The sequence below is a fragment of the Python bivittatus genome, unplaced genomic scaffold (assembly GCF_059951505.1).
Source record: "Python bivittatus isolate LINGU-HERP-01145 unplaced genomic scaffold, Pbiv_v1 ctg000790_np1212, whole genome shotgun sequence".
NCBI classification, from domain to species: domain Eukaryota; kingdom Metazoa; phylum Chordata; class Lepidosauria; order Squamata; family Pythonidae; genus Python; species Python bivittatus.
This window is the reverse complement of record NW_028277110.1, coordinates 465,661-483,587: the sequence shown is the minus strand read 5'-3', so window position 1 is coordinate 483,587 and position 17,927 is coordinate 465,661. Positions and strand designations below refer to the sequence as shown.

At 44.0% G+C, this 17,927-nt stretch overlaps 1 protein-coding gene across 1 annotated transcript; it reads left to right on the top strand.

The window, feature by feature from the left end:
- Window positions 1-1,309: 1,309 nt before the first annotated feature.
- LOC103052283 (START domain-containing protein 10-like) lies at window positions 1,310-17,173 on the top strand. Its single transcript, XM_088129277.1, has 6 exons — window positions 1,310-1,721; window positions 7,448-7,595; window positions 9,762-9,865; window positions 10,138-10,255; window positions 14,353-14,405; window positions 16,840-17,173. The coding sequence occupies exons 1-6, from the start codon at window positions 1,566-1,568 to the stop codon at window positions 17,059-17,061; spliced, it is 801 nt and encodes a 266-aa protein (XP_087985403.1). The 5' UTR covers window positions 1,310-1,565; the 3' UTR covers window positions 17,062-17,173.
- Window positions 17,174-17,927: the final 754 nt, after the last annotated feature.

The following is a 17,927-nucleotide window of genomic DNA, read 5'->3' as shown; positions in this document are numbered from 1 at the left end:
TGATCTGTCATTGGGTTTACTGATCACCCCATCGCCAGCAGACAGAGCTGTTTTTTCTTTTCCTTTTTCTTTTTAAAAGAGGGATTAATTTAATAGGTCTTTAGTTTACAGACTTCCAGAATTTGACCCACGCATGGCTTTTACAGCTCTGATTCCTGGCCCAATACCAAGATTTTTGAAAGCTTTTATGTCAGGCTCTGGATCTTGGTATACCGTACTGTATAGTCTTTTACCAACACGTGCAGACGCCGTGTAACTTCCTGTCTAGTCAATGGAGAAGCAGTTGGGAAATTTTCCCCTGCCCGCACGAGGAAACGTTTGTCTGCACTGACAGTTTCGAAGGGTTAAACTCCCAAAGCTGCCCTCTCGGCGACAGGCACGTCCTGGCATTTCAAATCATCTCCGCCAGGCCTTTTCCCTTCCGCAATAAAAAGCGCCGGCTCGGGGCCCCGCTCAGAATAAAAGTTGCTTAAAAATAGCCCTTCCGCGTGATTACTGGGGAGCCCTGACTCGTTCGCCCCAAGAGTACAGGCGTCCTCCTCGTTCGCGTGGCCCTCCTTGCCTTGAACGGCAAGTACAGATGTCCTCTGTGACCTTGCGCAAAGCGACTCCGGCCTGTTTTATTATTACATTTATATGCCGCTCATCTCCCCCCAGAGGGTGACTGGGGGAGGGTTGGGGATTGGCTGTTTCTCTCCCCGCCCCCCGTCTCTGGAGTTGCGTGTGGATTCCCCCCCCCCCCCCATCACAGCTTGAATTTACCTTTACGGCGTAACGACAGGTGTGGATGTCGAAACTGGACGAGGACAAGCAGATCATATGGTGAGAAGGCGGCCGGCCGCTGCGCTCCGGGAGCACCAACGGACAGGGCGAGGGGGCTTCCCCTTGGCTTTTCCACCCCCCCCCCCTTTTTTTTTTTTTTTTTTTGCTTTCAAAGAGCCAGGCAAAAGTTCATGGGCAGCCGGGAAGCGGCAGGTGAATAGGTGGAGCGGATCTTTCTCTATTTCTCCGCCCCTAAAGCTCCTGGCTGCTTTTCCCCAACTTTATTTTTAATCGTCCCGATCGCACTCCCGCTCCCGCGAGACGTTTCCCGACGTGGCTCCGGCCGGCCGGCCGGCCTGGCTTCGACGGCGGAGCGGAGACCAGCGCAACGCGCCCGGAGCGCCTGTTTTCCGGCCGCACTTTTAAACCTCGCCCGGCGCGGGGGCGGAGAGGAGCGCGTTCCCAGCGCGGGCCAACGGGAGGAGGGGGGCTGGCCGGCCCTCCTGGGCGCGGCCAATCAGCGGCTGCGGAAGGAGCGCCTTACCTGGCCGCAGCCCCCGTGCGCTCCTTTCGCGCCGGCAGCGCTGGGCGGCTGGGCTGGGAGCCGCGAAGTCCCTCTCGGCGGCCGGAGATCGTCGGAGGCGCCGCTCGGCTGTTACGCAAAGCGCGCGGCGGGGCGCGGCTCTCCACCTGCCCGAGCGCCGCACCTGGACCGCCCGCCCGGCCCGCCCGCCCGGCAGCGCCTGGGCTTCTCCGCCGGCGGCGGCGGCGGCGGCGGCAGGGCCCCCGCGGACCCGCATGGCATGGAGCCCGTGCGCCTTCCGGACGAAGCGGACTTCCGAGCCTTCCAGGCGGAGTGCGAGGCGGAGCTGGGCTGGCTGAGCCGCTACAACCGGGACGGCATCGCCGTCTGGGGGCAGCTGCCTCCCCAGGGGGACTTCGCGGTGCACCGCGTGAAGGTGAGGCGGCGGGGAAGGGGTGGCGAGGGGTGCCTCCCGCCCGCCCGCCCGCCGCGGAGGCCCGCGGGCGGAGAAGCCTCCCCGGAGGCTCCGTGAGAAAGTTGGGACACGTGGCAGCGGGCGGCCGGCGGGCGGGCAGGCGGGCGAGGGCCGAGAGGCGGTCGCCGCGGGAGGGGAACGGATTCCCCCCCCACCAAAAAGCCCCTCTCTGGTCTGAGGCTCCTCGTTATCTCCAGCAGCGGATGCGCTTTACGTTCCGCAAATACTTGCGGGTCGCGTGTGCGCCGAGCGTCAGCCCTCGTCTGCCCCGCAGGGCAAATTCTTCCGATGTTTTCCCGAGTGGGGTGTCAGCCCAGGGCCCGTTCACGCGTGGCTCTGGCTGGGTTCCGTGGGCCGCTGAGCCATCAACGGGCGACTCCGACTTCAGCCTAGCCTGCCTGATGCTCTTTCCTGACACAATCGGCTGTGCGCAAACCTGGGTTAATTGAGGAAGCCATAGTTCCGTTAAGGACGGGGAAGTCGTGAACTTACCCTTACCTTCCTGCGTGTGGGGATCAAAGACATCGGTGCGCCCTCTTTATCAGCAGCTGCCGCCCCATCCCTTCCAGGAGACGGAGGTCAATGGCAGGATAGGGTGGGGTGGGAAGAACTTGATTCTAAAAACTTCATCTATCTTTAAGTCTAATGAGTTGTGGCAAGAGAAATTTTGCGTTTTTTCCTCTTCTTTTCATTCCTATTGCCCATTATGTTTATATTTTTGCACCTGTTTGTGTATATCTTTTTTTTTTTCTTTTAATTCCCCTTGTTGCTTTGAATACCTCTGAACTGGGACATTAAGATACAGGTTCATGTTTGTGGTGTCCATGATGTAGAAAAGGATGGGAGAGATTCATAGACATTTTTAAAGCCATCATTTTCATCAAGTCCTGGATAGTGAATATCAGTCCAACTGGGGAAGGTGGAAGGGGTGTCAGGTGGGGGGGGGGGTCAGCCTCTAAGGATGCACTGTGAAGTATCTCCCATGGTCCTCAGCCAGATGAGTTATTGTGGATAATGAGAGGATGGCCCAACATATATGGAGGCCTGAGATTAAGGAATAAATGGTGTGGTTGGGGTGTTGAACAGTTGGCTAAGAAGTTCAAATCATCCGTTGGGCATAGTTGGGTGACCTGGACTACAGTAATTGTTCTCTCTCACCCTGACTTGACTGGTCATGGAGTTGTTGTGACCATTAAAAAGGATGGCGACCCCAAGGAAGAAAATGATCCTGTTGCCCTGAGTTCCTTAAAAAAAAAGATTGGGAGGTATAAATGTGATCAATAAAGTGCTTTCCTTTATACAGATTTTTGGTTTTAAATAATAGTTTCTCCTTTAATATCTTCTAGAAGCAGAGACCTGTACTCGAGAAAGAAACTTAAAGATATTCATGTTAATCCAATAGGAAGTGTTTCTTAATTAGAAGTTGGGCACCAGAATGATGATGCTGAAATTACTAGGTACCAAGAAATACCAAACCTAATTTAAAATTTACTTGGGCAAACAACCTTATCCTGTAGACTTAACAGCTGCCAACATAGGCTGAGCCATCAAGAAACCAAGATGCTTGTTTTGTCTAGACTTTAAAGAGCTCCATCATGGTTTGGGGCAATTTTATCTAACAGCTGTTAAGCTGTTTGGGGTTTTTTGGGCGGAGGAGGTCTTTCTGAAGACCTAATCATTTTCACAAAGGATGCTTAAATGGACATTAATAGCCCCTTGATCTTTAATCATTTCAATACTAGTATATATATTTAATAATAAATTGTAGCACTTTAAATGGGAAATAATAATAGTTTATTAAGCTTAGAAGGCTGCCAAATCAGAGGTTGTGGTTTACAATTAAAAACAAAATAAAAACAAATCCAATACAGAACATAAACATCCTTTGGAGAAGTTTATAAAACACTTTTTTCAACCATCATTTATAGCTCAGGAGGATTCAAAGACATCTTGGCCCATGACCTGTTCGAAAGATGAGTTTCCAGCACTTTTCTCAGTGGAAAATCATCTGTAGTACTGGCAACTTCCCCAGTATGGACTTGAGAGTGTTTGATATAATTGTATTCAAGATTTAAAGTGACCAGAAGCAATAGCCCCAATATAAGAAACTGCAGTAAAATAAATCAGGGTAAGCTACTTTCCATCACTGTTCAGCCTGCTGAAATGTTGGCAAGTCATTCCATTTTTATGCTTGGTTTAAAATGTCTTGGAATGGCAAACTTGGTCCCATTTCTCTTTTAATTTCCCAGCAACCCTTGAGGCAAGCTGGGTTGAAGGAAGTGAATGTTGTGAACGCCGCTGTTCATAGAGTACTAATTTTCTCTGGAGTTTCAGAAGATTAGTAGGGACTGTAAATTGTGGTTCACTGACTAAGATCCACATGCATGCATCACCCCCCCTCCCCCGCCAAGCTTATGCCAGATTTCCCGAATCTGGCAACCTCCAGATGTGTTTGGGAAAGGGACTGAAACTCTGAAGGACGACACATCTCAAAGACAGCAGGCTGGGGACAGTGATCGTACGTCCTAGTTTCTAAATGGGTTACTTGTTTCCCCAAAACCTCATACAATTATTGGAAACTTACCTATACCTCACCTTACCAAAAGGAGGCTGGTTCCCTTCCAAATCATTGTTTGTTTATGAGCAGTGGAGGTATGCAGAGATACCAATTCAGAAGATAAAGCAGGATTTGGGGAGCCTTGATGTTGGTTAAACATTATTTTTAATAGTGGAAGGCAAACCCCTACAACACTAACAGGAAAAAAAAAATACAGTAGCAATCACAGTGAGAAAAGAATCTGTATACATTCTGGGTGGTTAAAATACACTAAATGTAACAAAAAGGGGGGAAATCCATATACTCTATATGTAATATCGATATAGAATTAATTCAGTCTGAAGCTTTCCATTAAAGCCAGACCTTATGAAAACGTATTGCTTGTCTTCTCATCTTTAGAACATATCTTGAATCCATTACTTGATACCCAGGATAACATTCTTTCTGTTTATGTAAATTATCTCTTTGCCAAAGATCTTCATAACATGATAAATTCCATATTTTAGAAATATAGTTTAATGGCACATTGATATTATATTCCTTTCCAAAGTTGCATTAATATATGCTATGATTTGAAACCAAGACAAGACCAAATCATATGAGTACGGCCACCTTAAAGCAGATGTGTCTTTTCTGGGCTCACACAGCTATCCTCCATAGCTGGGATAAGATGTGTTGGATTTAGGATGTTCTGGATAGATTCTGTGCATGTGTTCTGAATTGCATTTTGCCCTTGGAATCCAGATCTCTGCACTGCCGTGATCAGCAGAGCCTGTTGTACCTCCAAACGGTTTTCTAACCTGCCAGTGTTCACTTATATTTGATTTAAAGTCTAGTAAAAAAATGTCTGTGGCAGCAGGAACATAGTTCGGAAAGCAGGAAATAATAGATTGCCCCTGCAGTAAAAGGCTTCCCTTTTGCTGGCTTTTCATTCTTAACTACAAACAACAAAAGAGAATATTCCATCTCTGCAGCATTACTCTTGAATTCTTTTTAGATTATAATTAGGTGAGTCCAATGTGAAATGTCCTTCATGGGACATGACATCCCAGGCTTGTTGAATAATCAATGGGGAACATAGGATTTGCTCCTTGCTCTGCAGCCAACCAAGGTCACTGTTTTACTAGCCAACCAGGAAGTTGGCCAATGGATCAATGATTTACAAAGAAGCATGGTGAAATACCTTCAGAGCTCCTAGTTTGTCTCAAAGTAGAGAAATAGCAAGAACAGCTGTTCCATTTTAATTAGCAAGGGACGAAGTAAAAAGGGCAAAAATCAAGGGTGGGTATGTGGATAGAAAGTTGGACTAACAATAAGGAGAGCTGAGTACAATTCTCCCGCTAGTTAAGAAGATAAATAGATTGAGCAAAGCTGCTGTGGGAATCAAAATATGGCCACGAGTGAAACATTACATCTATAGCCCTATGCTTTTTCAAGAAAAAAGAGAAACATGAGTATATTTCAAAGGAGGAAAATGACTGCTTTAAGTAATAATTCATAGTTAAAATGCCCCCAAAAAACATAAATAAGAAGCTTTGGGTTTCTGATTTTAGAAGTGTCCAAAGCAAGAGATGTAATTGTCGTGTTAAACATAAACTGAGGGAATTCATATGTTCCTTTGGAGAGTTGCTTTCTTCAGTCTGATGCCCTCCAGATGTTTTGGACTTCAGCTCTCATCATCATGAGAACCAGTGTGGTCTAGTGATGAAGGTGCTGGACTCGGAATAGCGAGACCCAGGTCCTAGTTCCTCCTCTGCCACAGAAGCTCCCTGGGTGACTTTGGGCCAATCATGCTCTGTCAGCTGAACCTATCTCACAAGGTCAGCAAAAATCAGTCTTTACTGCTGTTAGATATAAGTGTGTACCAAATAACAACACTATAATATGTTACCATGACTACAAGAGGATTGCCATTGGCTTGTGGGAAGAAGTAGAACGTGTTCAGAGCGTGCCAAGTTGGACAGAGCAATGGGTTTCAAACATTTGTTTGCTAAGGGACAGAAGGCATTTTCTCAGCTGCATTGTTTATTCCAGTGAGCTTTACTGGTCCTTACTAGGGCATCTTAAGCATCCAATCAAACCTGTTATTTTCCTAGATTGTGGTTGGGGAATCATTGTGTTGGAATGTTTTCTAGATCTGTTCCTATAGCAGTCATTAGCAGATGTAATGGTATGTGGGAAAGACCTTGGGAGACTGGAAGAGATGATGCTAAGGGAATGGTCAGATAAAGAGATAGCATAGCCCGCAGCTGGATAGTGGGTAGGGCAAGAGGCTCAGAAGGGACCCTCCCTAGTTTCTCTGGCTGTAAAGGAAACAGCGGGAGATTTTACTTTCAGACTTACAAGATTCTGTTAATGTAGCCTTACAATAAAGTAGAATTAGCTCCTCGGATCGTGTTTCCTGTCTAGTCTACCTAATAAGGCTGACAACAGCACTAGTCACCTGCCAACCAGACTTTTACTGCTTATAAAGTTTAATCTGAAAACCCACAACGTGGCCCTTTTATTCTTCTTTCTTTCCATTAATATCCTGTTTTTTCTGTTAACGGAACCCTCAGGGCAGCAATCAACATTAAAATAGACAAAAATGCAAAATATTTTTCAAACGTGTAAAACAAGAAATATGACAATATTCTTCTCTTGCTGCCTTGGAACCTGAAAGTGACACAAAGCTATCCGAACCAACTGGGGATAAAACTATCAGTCACCACTGATCTGTCCATATTCTCTTTCAAAGCCATTTTAAATTGATCACTTTTGCCCCATCTGATAGCAGAGAGTTGCCTGGTTTATTTGCATGGGGTTTATATCCCCAAAATGTTTGTGAGAGCCTCTGTGCAGTAACCTTGAGGATACCAGAGAAATGATACAGAGCAGCGTTTCTCAACCTTGGCAACTTTAAGATGTGTGGACTTCAACTCCCAGAATTCCCCAGCCAGCATGGCTGGCTGAGGAATTCTGAGAGTTGAAGTCCACACATCTTAAAGTTGTCAAGGTTGAGAAACACTGGTATAGAGAGAACTCAGGTTTCAAGATCATGGATCCAACCATCTTAACCTCAGCAAGCTGTTCAACACAATCCTATTGAGCACCAATGAATGTTCTAACATTGCCCCTCCTTTGATCACAGGGCCGTGTTAACATGCCAGATGTAACAGCTGAGACAGTATTTGATGTGCTCCATGACACCGAATACCGGAAGAAGTGGGACTTGAATGTTATAGAAACCCATGAAATTGCCCGGCTCTCTGACAACGCTGATGTGGGATACTATTCCTGTGAGTAAGGACCTAGAAGATTTTATGATATTAGGAGTGTATGGTTCTTATCAGGGTTAAAATCTTGGTAGGGGCCAAACTCAGCCACACCATAGAGTTTCACTCAAGGTAGGGGAGAAATTGTCAATCTTTAGGCCTTTTTTGTTTTTTGGTGACTTCAAGTCAGTTTTGACTCCTGGGGACTGACTTTTCTTGGCAAGGTTTTTTGGAAGTGGTTTGCCATTGCCTGCTTCCTAAGACTGAGAGAGTGTGACTGGCCCAAGGTCACCCAGCTGGCTTTGTGCCTAAAGCAGGACTGGAACTCACCGTCTCCGGGTTTCTAGCCTGATGCCTTAACCACGAGACCAAACTGGCTCTTCATCTTTAGGCCTAGAGCCCCAAATTACGCGGCTCTCTACATTCTGTATCTAAAGTGGAACTGGTTTTAGATATTTTAGGCTTTTGTGATGACACAGGCAAGTCTGAGATGGCTCAAGTATATAAATTTCTTCTGGAATCAGAGGCAGAAGATCTCTTAATACCAGCAGTTGGAGAACATGAAGGAGAGATTATTGTGCTGCAGACTTGCTCAGGCACTTTCAAGAAGCATCTGTGGACCATAATCTGCTTCAGCCAGACCTCGCTAGATGCTAAAGTGGCTAATATCTGCTGACATTTCAGATCCTTGGTAGGCAGAGAAGAGTATCTGCACTCTGAGTGGCTTATGGTTGTTCCTCCAGAACTGCCAAAGTATATGTTGCAAATTATATACAAAACGTGCTGTATGGTGGTTAAGGTGATGGTCTAGGAGCAGAACCAGATTCTAGACCCTCTCTTAGCTATGGAAGCTCACTGGGTAACTGTGAGCTTTGAGCTCCTGAAAGAAAAGCAGGATATCAATCTAATAAAATAAAATGTTCATGACAACAATCACAAGAGTTAAAAAAAAAAAATAATGCTCAGTGCCCTGATTTTCTATTGTTTCCTCCCCTTTTCTTCTGATTCCATGGACAATGACTCCAACCATCTTCATGGGGTTTTATGCACATAGTGTCTTCTATTAATTAGTACATGGTGAGCTGTTTTTTTTTTAATTTTAATTTTATTTTTTAAAAATCCTAGTCCCTAAGGATGCAAAGAATGCCTTGGAAATGTGTGAAGGCAATGGGTTGCAGAATTCTTCCAAAGCTTTTGGTCTCTTTCCCTACCAAGGAGGATAAGATAGGGGTAGTTGCAGGGATGGGCTAGTTGGACCTCCTTCACCTGATGGTATCCAGGTCAGTTAGAACAACCTGCCCAATTGCTGAGTAAGCTGGCATGCAACTTGGATATTCCTGACATTGTAATGCCAGTATATCAGAGAGGCCTCAGGTTGGCAAGGTTTACCTGGGTGATAAATAGAATAACCTTTGCAGAACTATAGTTCTGGGCATGTGATGGAATGGAATTATGAAGGCCAAGCTCAGGGAGAAAAACATTTTCTTAGCTCACCAGAACCGCGTGGGAGGAACAAGAGGATGAGACTGGCACCTCCCTGAGGAATTCACACTGTTGTGGCTGGAGGGCTTTGGGAACTGGGGTTTTAGTCTGGGAAGATTGATGTCAGGCCTAGCCCGAGGAACTCCAAGAGACCATGCCAATTCAGTCCAGCTATGTTTATTAGCTACAACCTCTAGCAAGAATCTTCCCAGATTAAAACCCGAGTTCCCAAAGTCCTCCAGCCACAACAGTGTGAATTCCTCAGGGAGGTGCCAGTCTCATCCTCTTGTTCCTCCCACGCGGTTCTGGTGAGCTAAGAAAATGTTTATCTCCCTGAGCTTGGCCTTCATAATTCCATTCCATCACAGGGCACCACATACCCAGAAGGATATTAACAAGCTAGATAGGGTTTAGAGGAGAGCAGCAAAGATGATACAAGGATATGAGGACAGGCTGAAGGAATTTGAGGAGATCTGCCTGAAGAAAACAAGACTTAGGAGAAGCATGATAGTTGTGTTCAGATATATAAAGAGAAGATGGTCAAGAACTCTTTATTGAGTTTTCCAACACATTGCAGTGGGTTAGATTGGATTATCCTTGTGCTCCCTTCCAGCTCTATGTTTCTGTGATTTAAATTATGCACCCCTTTTCCATTTGTTTAAATCTCTACCTGTGAAGTTGATGCACCTTTTCTTCCTTCCTGGTTAGGGAAGTGCCCCAAACCTTTAAAGAATAGAGATGTCGTCACCTTGAGGTCCTGGCGAGTTTTGGATAAGTCATATGTAATCCTCAATTTCTCTGTCAAGCACCAGGTAAGTGAGCAAAAGATAGGGGTAAGAGGTCTTTGTGAGTGGTTTAGGAATATAGAGGGCTTAATCAAAGATACACAGGATGATTTGTATAACAGGTCATGCTAGACTAAAATGGACCTACTAGTTTGGGTTTCAGCCCATTGTGGGAAAATAGTCTTTGGCTTGTGGGTCTACAGCTACAAAATCAATTCAGTGACTTGTTGTCAAAAGGCAGCCTCTGGCTCAGACCAAAAACTCAACCCCAACTGATTCTTTGGCTTTCTCTTGTGTAGAAATACCCTCCACGCAAGGACCTGGTAAGAGCTGTGTCTCTCTTAGCTGGATACTTGGTGCAACCAACTGGACCCAGCAGCTGTTGCTTGACTTATTTGGCCCAGGTAGACCCAAAAGGTAAGGATGCCTAGGAATAGGCATTTGCAGCTATTTGGATCTGAAACAGGAAAGGTGCTTTGGATCCAGCACCGTATACATCAGAGCTCAGCACAGATGAGCCTTCCTACAACGGATTCAACCAGCTTCTCCACTTTGAATCCAAAGAGCTGCACATCCTTATAATAGACCTTTAAGAATTAACTGTACAGGCAGTCCTCATTTAGCAACCACAGTCAGGTCTGACAACGGTTGTTAAGCGAAGTGGTCATTAAGTGAAACATTGCAATTTTACTTCAGCTTTCCTTTGCTTTACAAACCTGTGAACTTTAGTTGCAAAGTTACTTTTTCATCACCATCATAACAGCAAATGGTCGCTAAAAGAGGCAGTCACTAAATGAGGACTACCTATAAGTTAATTAGTTCCATTACCAGTTGGGAGAAAGATATTTGCCAGAGAGATGCCTTTGATAGTATAATAGAAGCAAGCATTGGAAGGGGCCGTTCTGAGTGGAAAAATCCAAATTAAAGCTAATTTAAAGGTGTTCTGCCTCTGTTTGAATGCATCTATTCAGTGGGGAATCAAGTATTTGCTTGTGTATTTGGCTGTCTTGTGAAACTGCTCTTAACTCGTGGGACGTTTTGCTTAAAGTGTGGCTGAAATTTGCTTTTCTGTAACTTAAGATTGTTATTCTGGGGTAAGAGAAAACAGGTCTTGGCTCTGTTTGTTTGGTGTGACATCTACAGGTAGTCCCTGGTTTAAGAACGAGTTCCGTTCCCGAGGTCTGTCCATAAGTCGAATTTGTACATAAGCCGGAACAATATTATTGTATAATACTGTGGAAGTAGTGTTGTGTAATGAACTCGAACTATTGTGTATTTAACTCAAATCATTGTGTATTTAACTCGAATTTTGCTGCAGTAGGCTCTGTTCTTAACTATGGATTGTCCTTAAACCGGGCGTTCTTAACCTGGAGACTGCCTATATTAAAAAACTTGTAAAATGCTATAATCTCTCTCCGGCTCTTCCTATGGAAAAGAACCTTGGGAGGAATGTGGCTACAATTTCAAACTTGTATGTAGATTTGCTCCTCCATGAGAGCAGTGCTGAAAAGTCCAACTTGAGTCGTTGTCTTTTTTTTTTTTTTTTTTTTTCCATTTCTTAGGGAGAAATCCAAGCAAGGAATTACTTTCCCCTTCCCAGCACAGACCATGCCTTGAGCTGCTGGTGAAGATTATTTTCCCCAATGGGCTATTTCCAGTAGCTTAAAGGTTACACAAAGTTTGGCCCAGGATATCAAGGGCCAGCTTTCAAAAGAAGCAGGACTGGGCTTCTCCAGGGAGCAGTTGTGGGAAGCTTAAGCAATGTGACGGGTATCTTAAATATTTGCTCACCCCTTTTGCCCCTAACTGTTCAGACAGGGACTCAAAATTTGGGGTCCACCCACACAAATGCAAGTTGGAAGATTACCCTTTGTGACTTCCTCTTCTTCCTCCTGCAAATCGTCTTCATGATCCCCAGCAGGTCTTCCTGGCATTAACATCTGCCCTTGTCCTCAGCTGCAAGTTCAACTATGGTTGTGGATTTTAATTTCCCATAATGCTGCCCTATACAGGCTGCCCTGGGGCACTGTGGGAAATTGAAATAATCAATTGCTGCTAGGAAGTAGGCTGTGATGATAGAACCTTGCCAAGGTAACTTGAATCAGATGTGCAAGATAACTCAACCTGCTTCAAGGCCAGATCTGGAGCTCTGTGTGTTGTCCTGAGGATTGCTCGGACCAACAATTCCAAATTCTGGAGCATTGTCTGAGGACACTCAGAGCCCCACCCACCCATCCTTCAGTCTGGGAAGAACATAAATTAACAGCTACAACCTCTTCAGTGTTTTTCATCCGTGTGGTGTGAAATTTGCAGGAAGTATTGAAAATGATATGTGGAGGAAGTGTGTCAGATTTAAAAAGATTAGGGTGAGGAACATCCCTAATCTAAGATGAACACATGGATGTGAAGTAAGTCTGCGTACATTAGTTGTGCTCCCAATCCAAGTACTTTTTAAGTCTTGAGGAGGTCTGGGGGCACAATGTTTGTTGGAGTTTTTCTTGTTATTATTTGCTATTATTGTAGCCTTCAACTTCAGTGAGCCCAGTGGCAGTGGGACCTAAATTACTGGAATAACCTTCTGGACTGTCTTGAACTGATTGTTTTTCACTGCCTTGAATGTAAACTAATTGCTCCAACTCCAGTTTGGGTGGATCCCAGGACGATTCCCTTCCTCTACCCCAGGCAAAGGTTCCAGAGCCTCTGCAAATGCATTTCCTCCTCTTGACCATATTCTGAGCATGGCATTCTGTCTCAATTGTTTTAGTTGTCCTCCAGAAGCATTATGAATCCCCTTTTGATGCAGGATACTTTAGGGGGGACCAGCCAGCAAAGAGGTTTTGAGATGCTGGATAATCCCTCCCCCCAAAACACTTTCTATGTGTAGGGGGTGAAGTCCAACAATGGATCATGTCTTATTTCAAGTTTCCTTCCCCCAACAGCTCTTTCCTAGAAACATGTGCTCTTTCATACTTTCTCCTTTCGCTTTCCTTATCTGCTTCGACTTCTGTTCACTACTCTTTCTGAATCTTTCCTGGTTCCTTTGTGATGTTTTCTTCCTGTATGGCTTTGTCTTCTTCTTCTCCAAACAAGCTTATTAGAGGTTTAAACTCAGCAAAGGAGAGAAAAGGTCTTTCCTCTTTAGAGATATGCTTCTCTCTCTTTTGGCTCAGAAGTTGCCACCATCTCTTCCACCCTCCTGTCTTCTCCTCTGTTCTTCAGAGACTTCTATTTTTTAACCTTCTTCCTACAACTGCTGGTGGTCTTAATTTCCCAGGAAAAGCCTTGTTTTGCATTACATCTGAAGGGGAAACTGAAAGCTTGAGAAGAACAAGTTCTCCAGGTGCAACTCACTTTCTTCTTTCTCCTTTTCTCTTTCCTTCTTTTCCAACCGTGTTTATGGCACACTTTTGCACTGAAGCTCTTTGGATACTCCAGATGTCCACTTGCAACTTTTTATTGAGGGAAACGGTTTTCTCTCTCTTTCTACATTTCCCAGCCACTTGGTGATTTCTCAGTAGAACAGCAGGCTAAAAATATTTAACAGGGGACCCAAATTGCAAGTCACATTTGAGAGTCTCAGCCTGTTGGGGGCTTATTAACCAGAACTCAGATACATAAAACTTTGAAGCCTGTCTCATCCCTTAGGGAGGTTGGTTCAGCAGAGTTTCTTTGGAGTTTCAAATGTCTTATTTTGATTATTACAGTGCACTGGGAAATGCCTCGTTATTGATTAATATATTGTTTTATAGCTGATAGTAGTCTATATTGTGTGCATATGTGTGTGTGTATGTGTGTATATACACACCCCTATACTGCGCTTAGTTAAAAGTGCCCACTATTAAGATTACAATTCTATTACAGGTAGTCCCCAGGTTAAGAACACCCAGTTTATGGATGACCCATAGTTAAGAACGGAGCCTCTTGTAGCAAAATTTGAGTTTAATACACAATGATTCGAGTTAAATACACAATGGTTTGAGTTCATTACACAATACTACTTACACATATTATACAATAATACTGTTCTGGCTTACGTACAAATTCGACTTATGGACAGACCTTGGGAACAGAACTCATTCTTAAACTGAGGACTACCTGTACACAAGGTTCGGTTCCCCCCCCCCCGACCCCTCCATAGTCATTGCCACAGTTATATTTCAGTGTTTGGGATTCTTCTTGTTAGAAATCTCAGCGTTAAGGTTCATGGGACGGAAAGGTTTTCAGGGAAGTGCTGGCCTGTGTTCCTCCACTTGAAAGGATGCCCAGTGACGGGAGAGATCTCTGCACTAAAGGGTAACTGGCAAAGGAGACGAGGTTGGTGCTTGGTGACCTGGTGGAAGTCCTTTGGCCAAGGAGAAGCAAAGCCCACTGCCTACATTCCTAATTATGTATTTCAGTTGAGTGGAGAGCTGTAAAGTGGTGGGGAAAGTATTGGTTGGATGGAACCAGGATAAAATTAGACTTGCTCAAATCTAAATGTCTTTTTCCCCCTTTCCATCTCTTCTCCAAACTAGGATCGCTGCCTAAGTGGGTTGTGAATAAAGCTTCTCAGTACCTGGCACCAAAGGTGAGTAAGGCCTCACCTGCTTGGCTGAGCTGGTTCTCATCATGAGTCACAGTGGTTTTCCTGGAACTGTATTGATTTAAGTGAGACCGAGTGACAGAAAGGGGCAGGTTGTGTTTATCTCCCTGGGGCAAGGTTAGGCTTGAAAGATTGGCTGAGAACTGGATCAAAGGTAAGAGATGGAGACAACTTCGTGAAGGACCAGATTCAAATATTTCCTGCTGTGACTACAGAGGATGGATTTACAGTAGCTTTTCCACCCAACTTTTCAACCTTGGTCCTCTAAGCTGGGGTGTCTGGGCAGGGTGATAATCCAAATTCCCCTTCCAAGGTGGGATCTTGTAAGGATGATGACAAATTCAGATGCAATTCAGGTAAAAGCCATGGAGTGTTTTTTAAGGAGCCTAGTGGGATAAAAATATATTAAAATAATGCCCATGGATCACTTTAAAGTTCTAAAGGTTGATCAAAAGATTAGATATGATATTTAATGTTATTGATTCTGGGTTTAGTTCCATATTTAATCAAGGAGGATCAAGCAATCCTGTAAGAATTGTGCAGCTGGTTATATATTTTAGTGTGCTCTCTGCCCTTCCATCAAAAGAGTGTAAATTAGAAATATTAGTAATAAGGCACTCGCTCAGTCTTTACAGTCTAGAACAGTGATTCTCAAAGTGTGGCCTGGGGACCTTTGGGTCCCAGAGACCCTTTCAGGGGGTCCGCAAAGTCAAATAAATAAATACATTAACCTTTCTCAGTTTTAATTTTTAATACAGTACATATTGATAGATACAACCCACATAAACCAGAGTTCTTTGGGGTTCTCAATCATGTTTAAGAATGTAAAGGGGTCCTGAGACCAAAGTGTTTGGTCTAGAAGAGGCAGCACAAAAGGGAACAGCACTGGGAGGGAAGAAGGGGAAAGAACCCCTCAGGCCCTTGTGCTTAATTGCAAAGTTCATGGAAGTGTTATTTTTCCTAGGGAAGGGCAAAATAAGGACCTCACAATTCTTTCTTCTCTGCCCTATATTTAGGGTTTAAATGCCAGGGCCATAACTTCCCAGGAGCTTTCATTACTCCTAGACAGTGGCAGGAGACAGCTTGTCCAATCATCCAAATAAAGATAGTTGGTGGTTTGCTTGTTTTTTTAACTTTTGCAGAAGGTGTTATGGATGATAGAGACCCACATAGCATTGGTTTCCAGCAGTGGCCTAACTGAGGGCCAGTTTTAACTAAGGAATGGGAACGTTTTCTTTCTATGCTCTCCACCTCGCTGAGGGTCTGGAAAAGCAGAGGACCTTCTTTTTTTTTTTTTAATTTTATTATATGTCTTTATTATAAAATGCTATGTACAGGCTACATTAAGTACAACAAATAATATAGAAAATTAAGATCTACAAACATAAATCTGACAAGGACATATATCAGAAAGAAAGAAAAGAGAGGGAAGATGAGAAAAGGAAAAAAAGAGAGAAGGAAAAAAACAAAAAAAAACATTTAAAATGTGGTTTCCGACTATCAAACATTGTAAATACACCAGTAATTATATTACTTTTCATCTCTTATCTCTGTTTTATCTATTTTACTATTATTTCTATTAAAACAATTCTTTAATATACAAAACCAGCAATCGATACGTCATTTTTTCCCACTAACATCAGATAATCAAGAAATGGTTGCCATATCATCTTAAAGTCCGCCATATTTTTATCTTGCATCAAATCCATTAATTTGGCCATAAGTAGAGGACCTTCTTGTGAGACGTTTACCATTCTTTTCTGGTTGCACAAACTGCCTAATGTGGGCTGGGGACACATCAGTGCTCCAAAGCTGTAGAACTGAACTGGCGTTTGAGCATTTATATTCCCCAAATGTATCCGGTTAGTACCTGTTGCTATCACTGGAATATGCTTTATTTTACTTGACCCTTCCCTTCTCTTTACTACACTTTATTACCAACCCCAATTCCAAAAGATTCCAGACTGGATGTCATTTACAGTATATTTATGGTTCGTTTGTATTAATATGTTAATACAAACACGCTCCATTGGTAGGGCCTTTAAGAATGCTTTTCTTCGAGCTTGAGCTTATGTGTATATCTCATTGGAGTTTCAGTGCATAAGCCTTAACTTTTAAATAGCAGGTGGAGCTTGGTAGAGTTGTGGTGTTGTCTACATCAGTGTTCCTCAACCTTTGCAACTTTAAGATATGTGGACTTCAACTCCCAGAAGTCCCCAGCCAGCAGGCTGGCTGGGGACTTCTGGGAGTTGAAGTCCACATATCTTAAAGTTGCAAAGGTTGAGGAACACTGGTCTACGTTACCTGCAAAGAACATTGTGATAAAGCACGTGGGATTGCAAGCTTTTTCCATGTGGTTCTTCTCCTTTTGTTCATTGTTTTGACCCTTGTTCTTTCCCTCCTTCCTTCCTACGTTCAGCTTATGAAGAAGATGTACAAAGCCTGCTTGAAGTACCCCTCCTGGAAACAGGAACACAACGCAGGCAAAAAACCTTGGTTGCATCCTGACCAAAGTGTGCTTCCCACAATGCCCCTGTCCGAATTGTCACTCCAACATGCCTCCTCGCTGGAGAACATCGATGAGAGCGGATTAATGGAAAGCAAGGAAGAGAAGGGGGACACCAGCGGTTCAGAGAACTGATGCCAGTTTGACTTTTCCTCACTTTTGGAGGCTTGCACTCGCTGGCCAGCTGACTCACCCAGTTGGTTTTAGAATAAAGGATCAAAAAAATAAATAAAATCAGATGCATTTCTTTTCTTTCCCAGCTCATACAGACAGTATGCGTTGAAGCAGGAAATGATGCTACATGATGAACTAAAAAGGTCCAAAAAGTTTGCAATGGCGAAGTAGCGAAAACAATGTCAGTGGTCTCGTTGGAATCAAATCAAAGGCCATTTTGCTGATCAACTACTGGCTTGATTTCTTATTGATAAAGGGATGCAATATTTGGGGGCTGGGGGCCACATTTGGCTTTGGAATGGCAGGCAGTGGTTTGCTCTTCAAAACAGCTGAGCCAAAACAAAGCAGGAGATGGGCTTGAATTCCCAACTAAATTTGACTGGACTTGATTTGCAAACGAACATCAAGTCAAATGGATTGAATGTGTTTAAAGATCCATTTATTTCTCCCTCTTGTTGCGTTGACAGTGATAAGCCAGTAGCAACTTCTGGAGGAGCTTGTAAGGGGTTACAGGGAGCCTTTAGACCTCGGGTAGTGTGTTTCAGAATTTGGTTCTTCAGCATCAACCAATGAGAGACTACCACAATACCTGGCTTGGTTTGCAAGCCTGTTCCCTTTGATGCATGTGGGAGGTGCTGAGACAGGCTTGGATAATGATCAAATGAACGAAAAAGGTCCCGTGCCTACTAAATGTGATTGCACTGCCTTTGACTAAAGTGGTAGATCGAATTCATTCCACACCCGTGGAAGAGACAGCAAAAGCAAAATGCGCTTGCTTGTCCAGCTTTAATGGGGGCTTTTGAACCAGATTTGCAGAATCTCCCTCC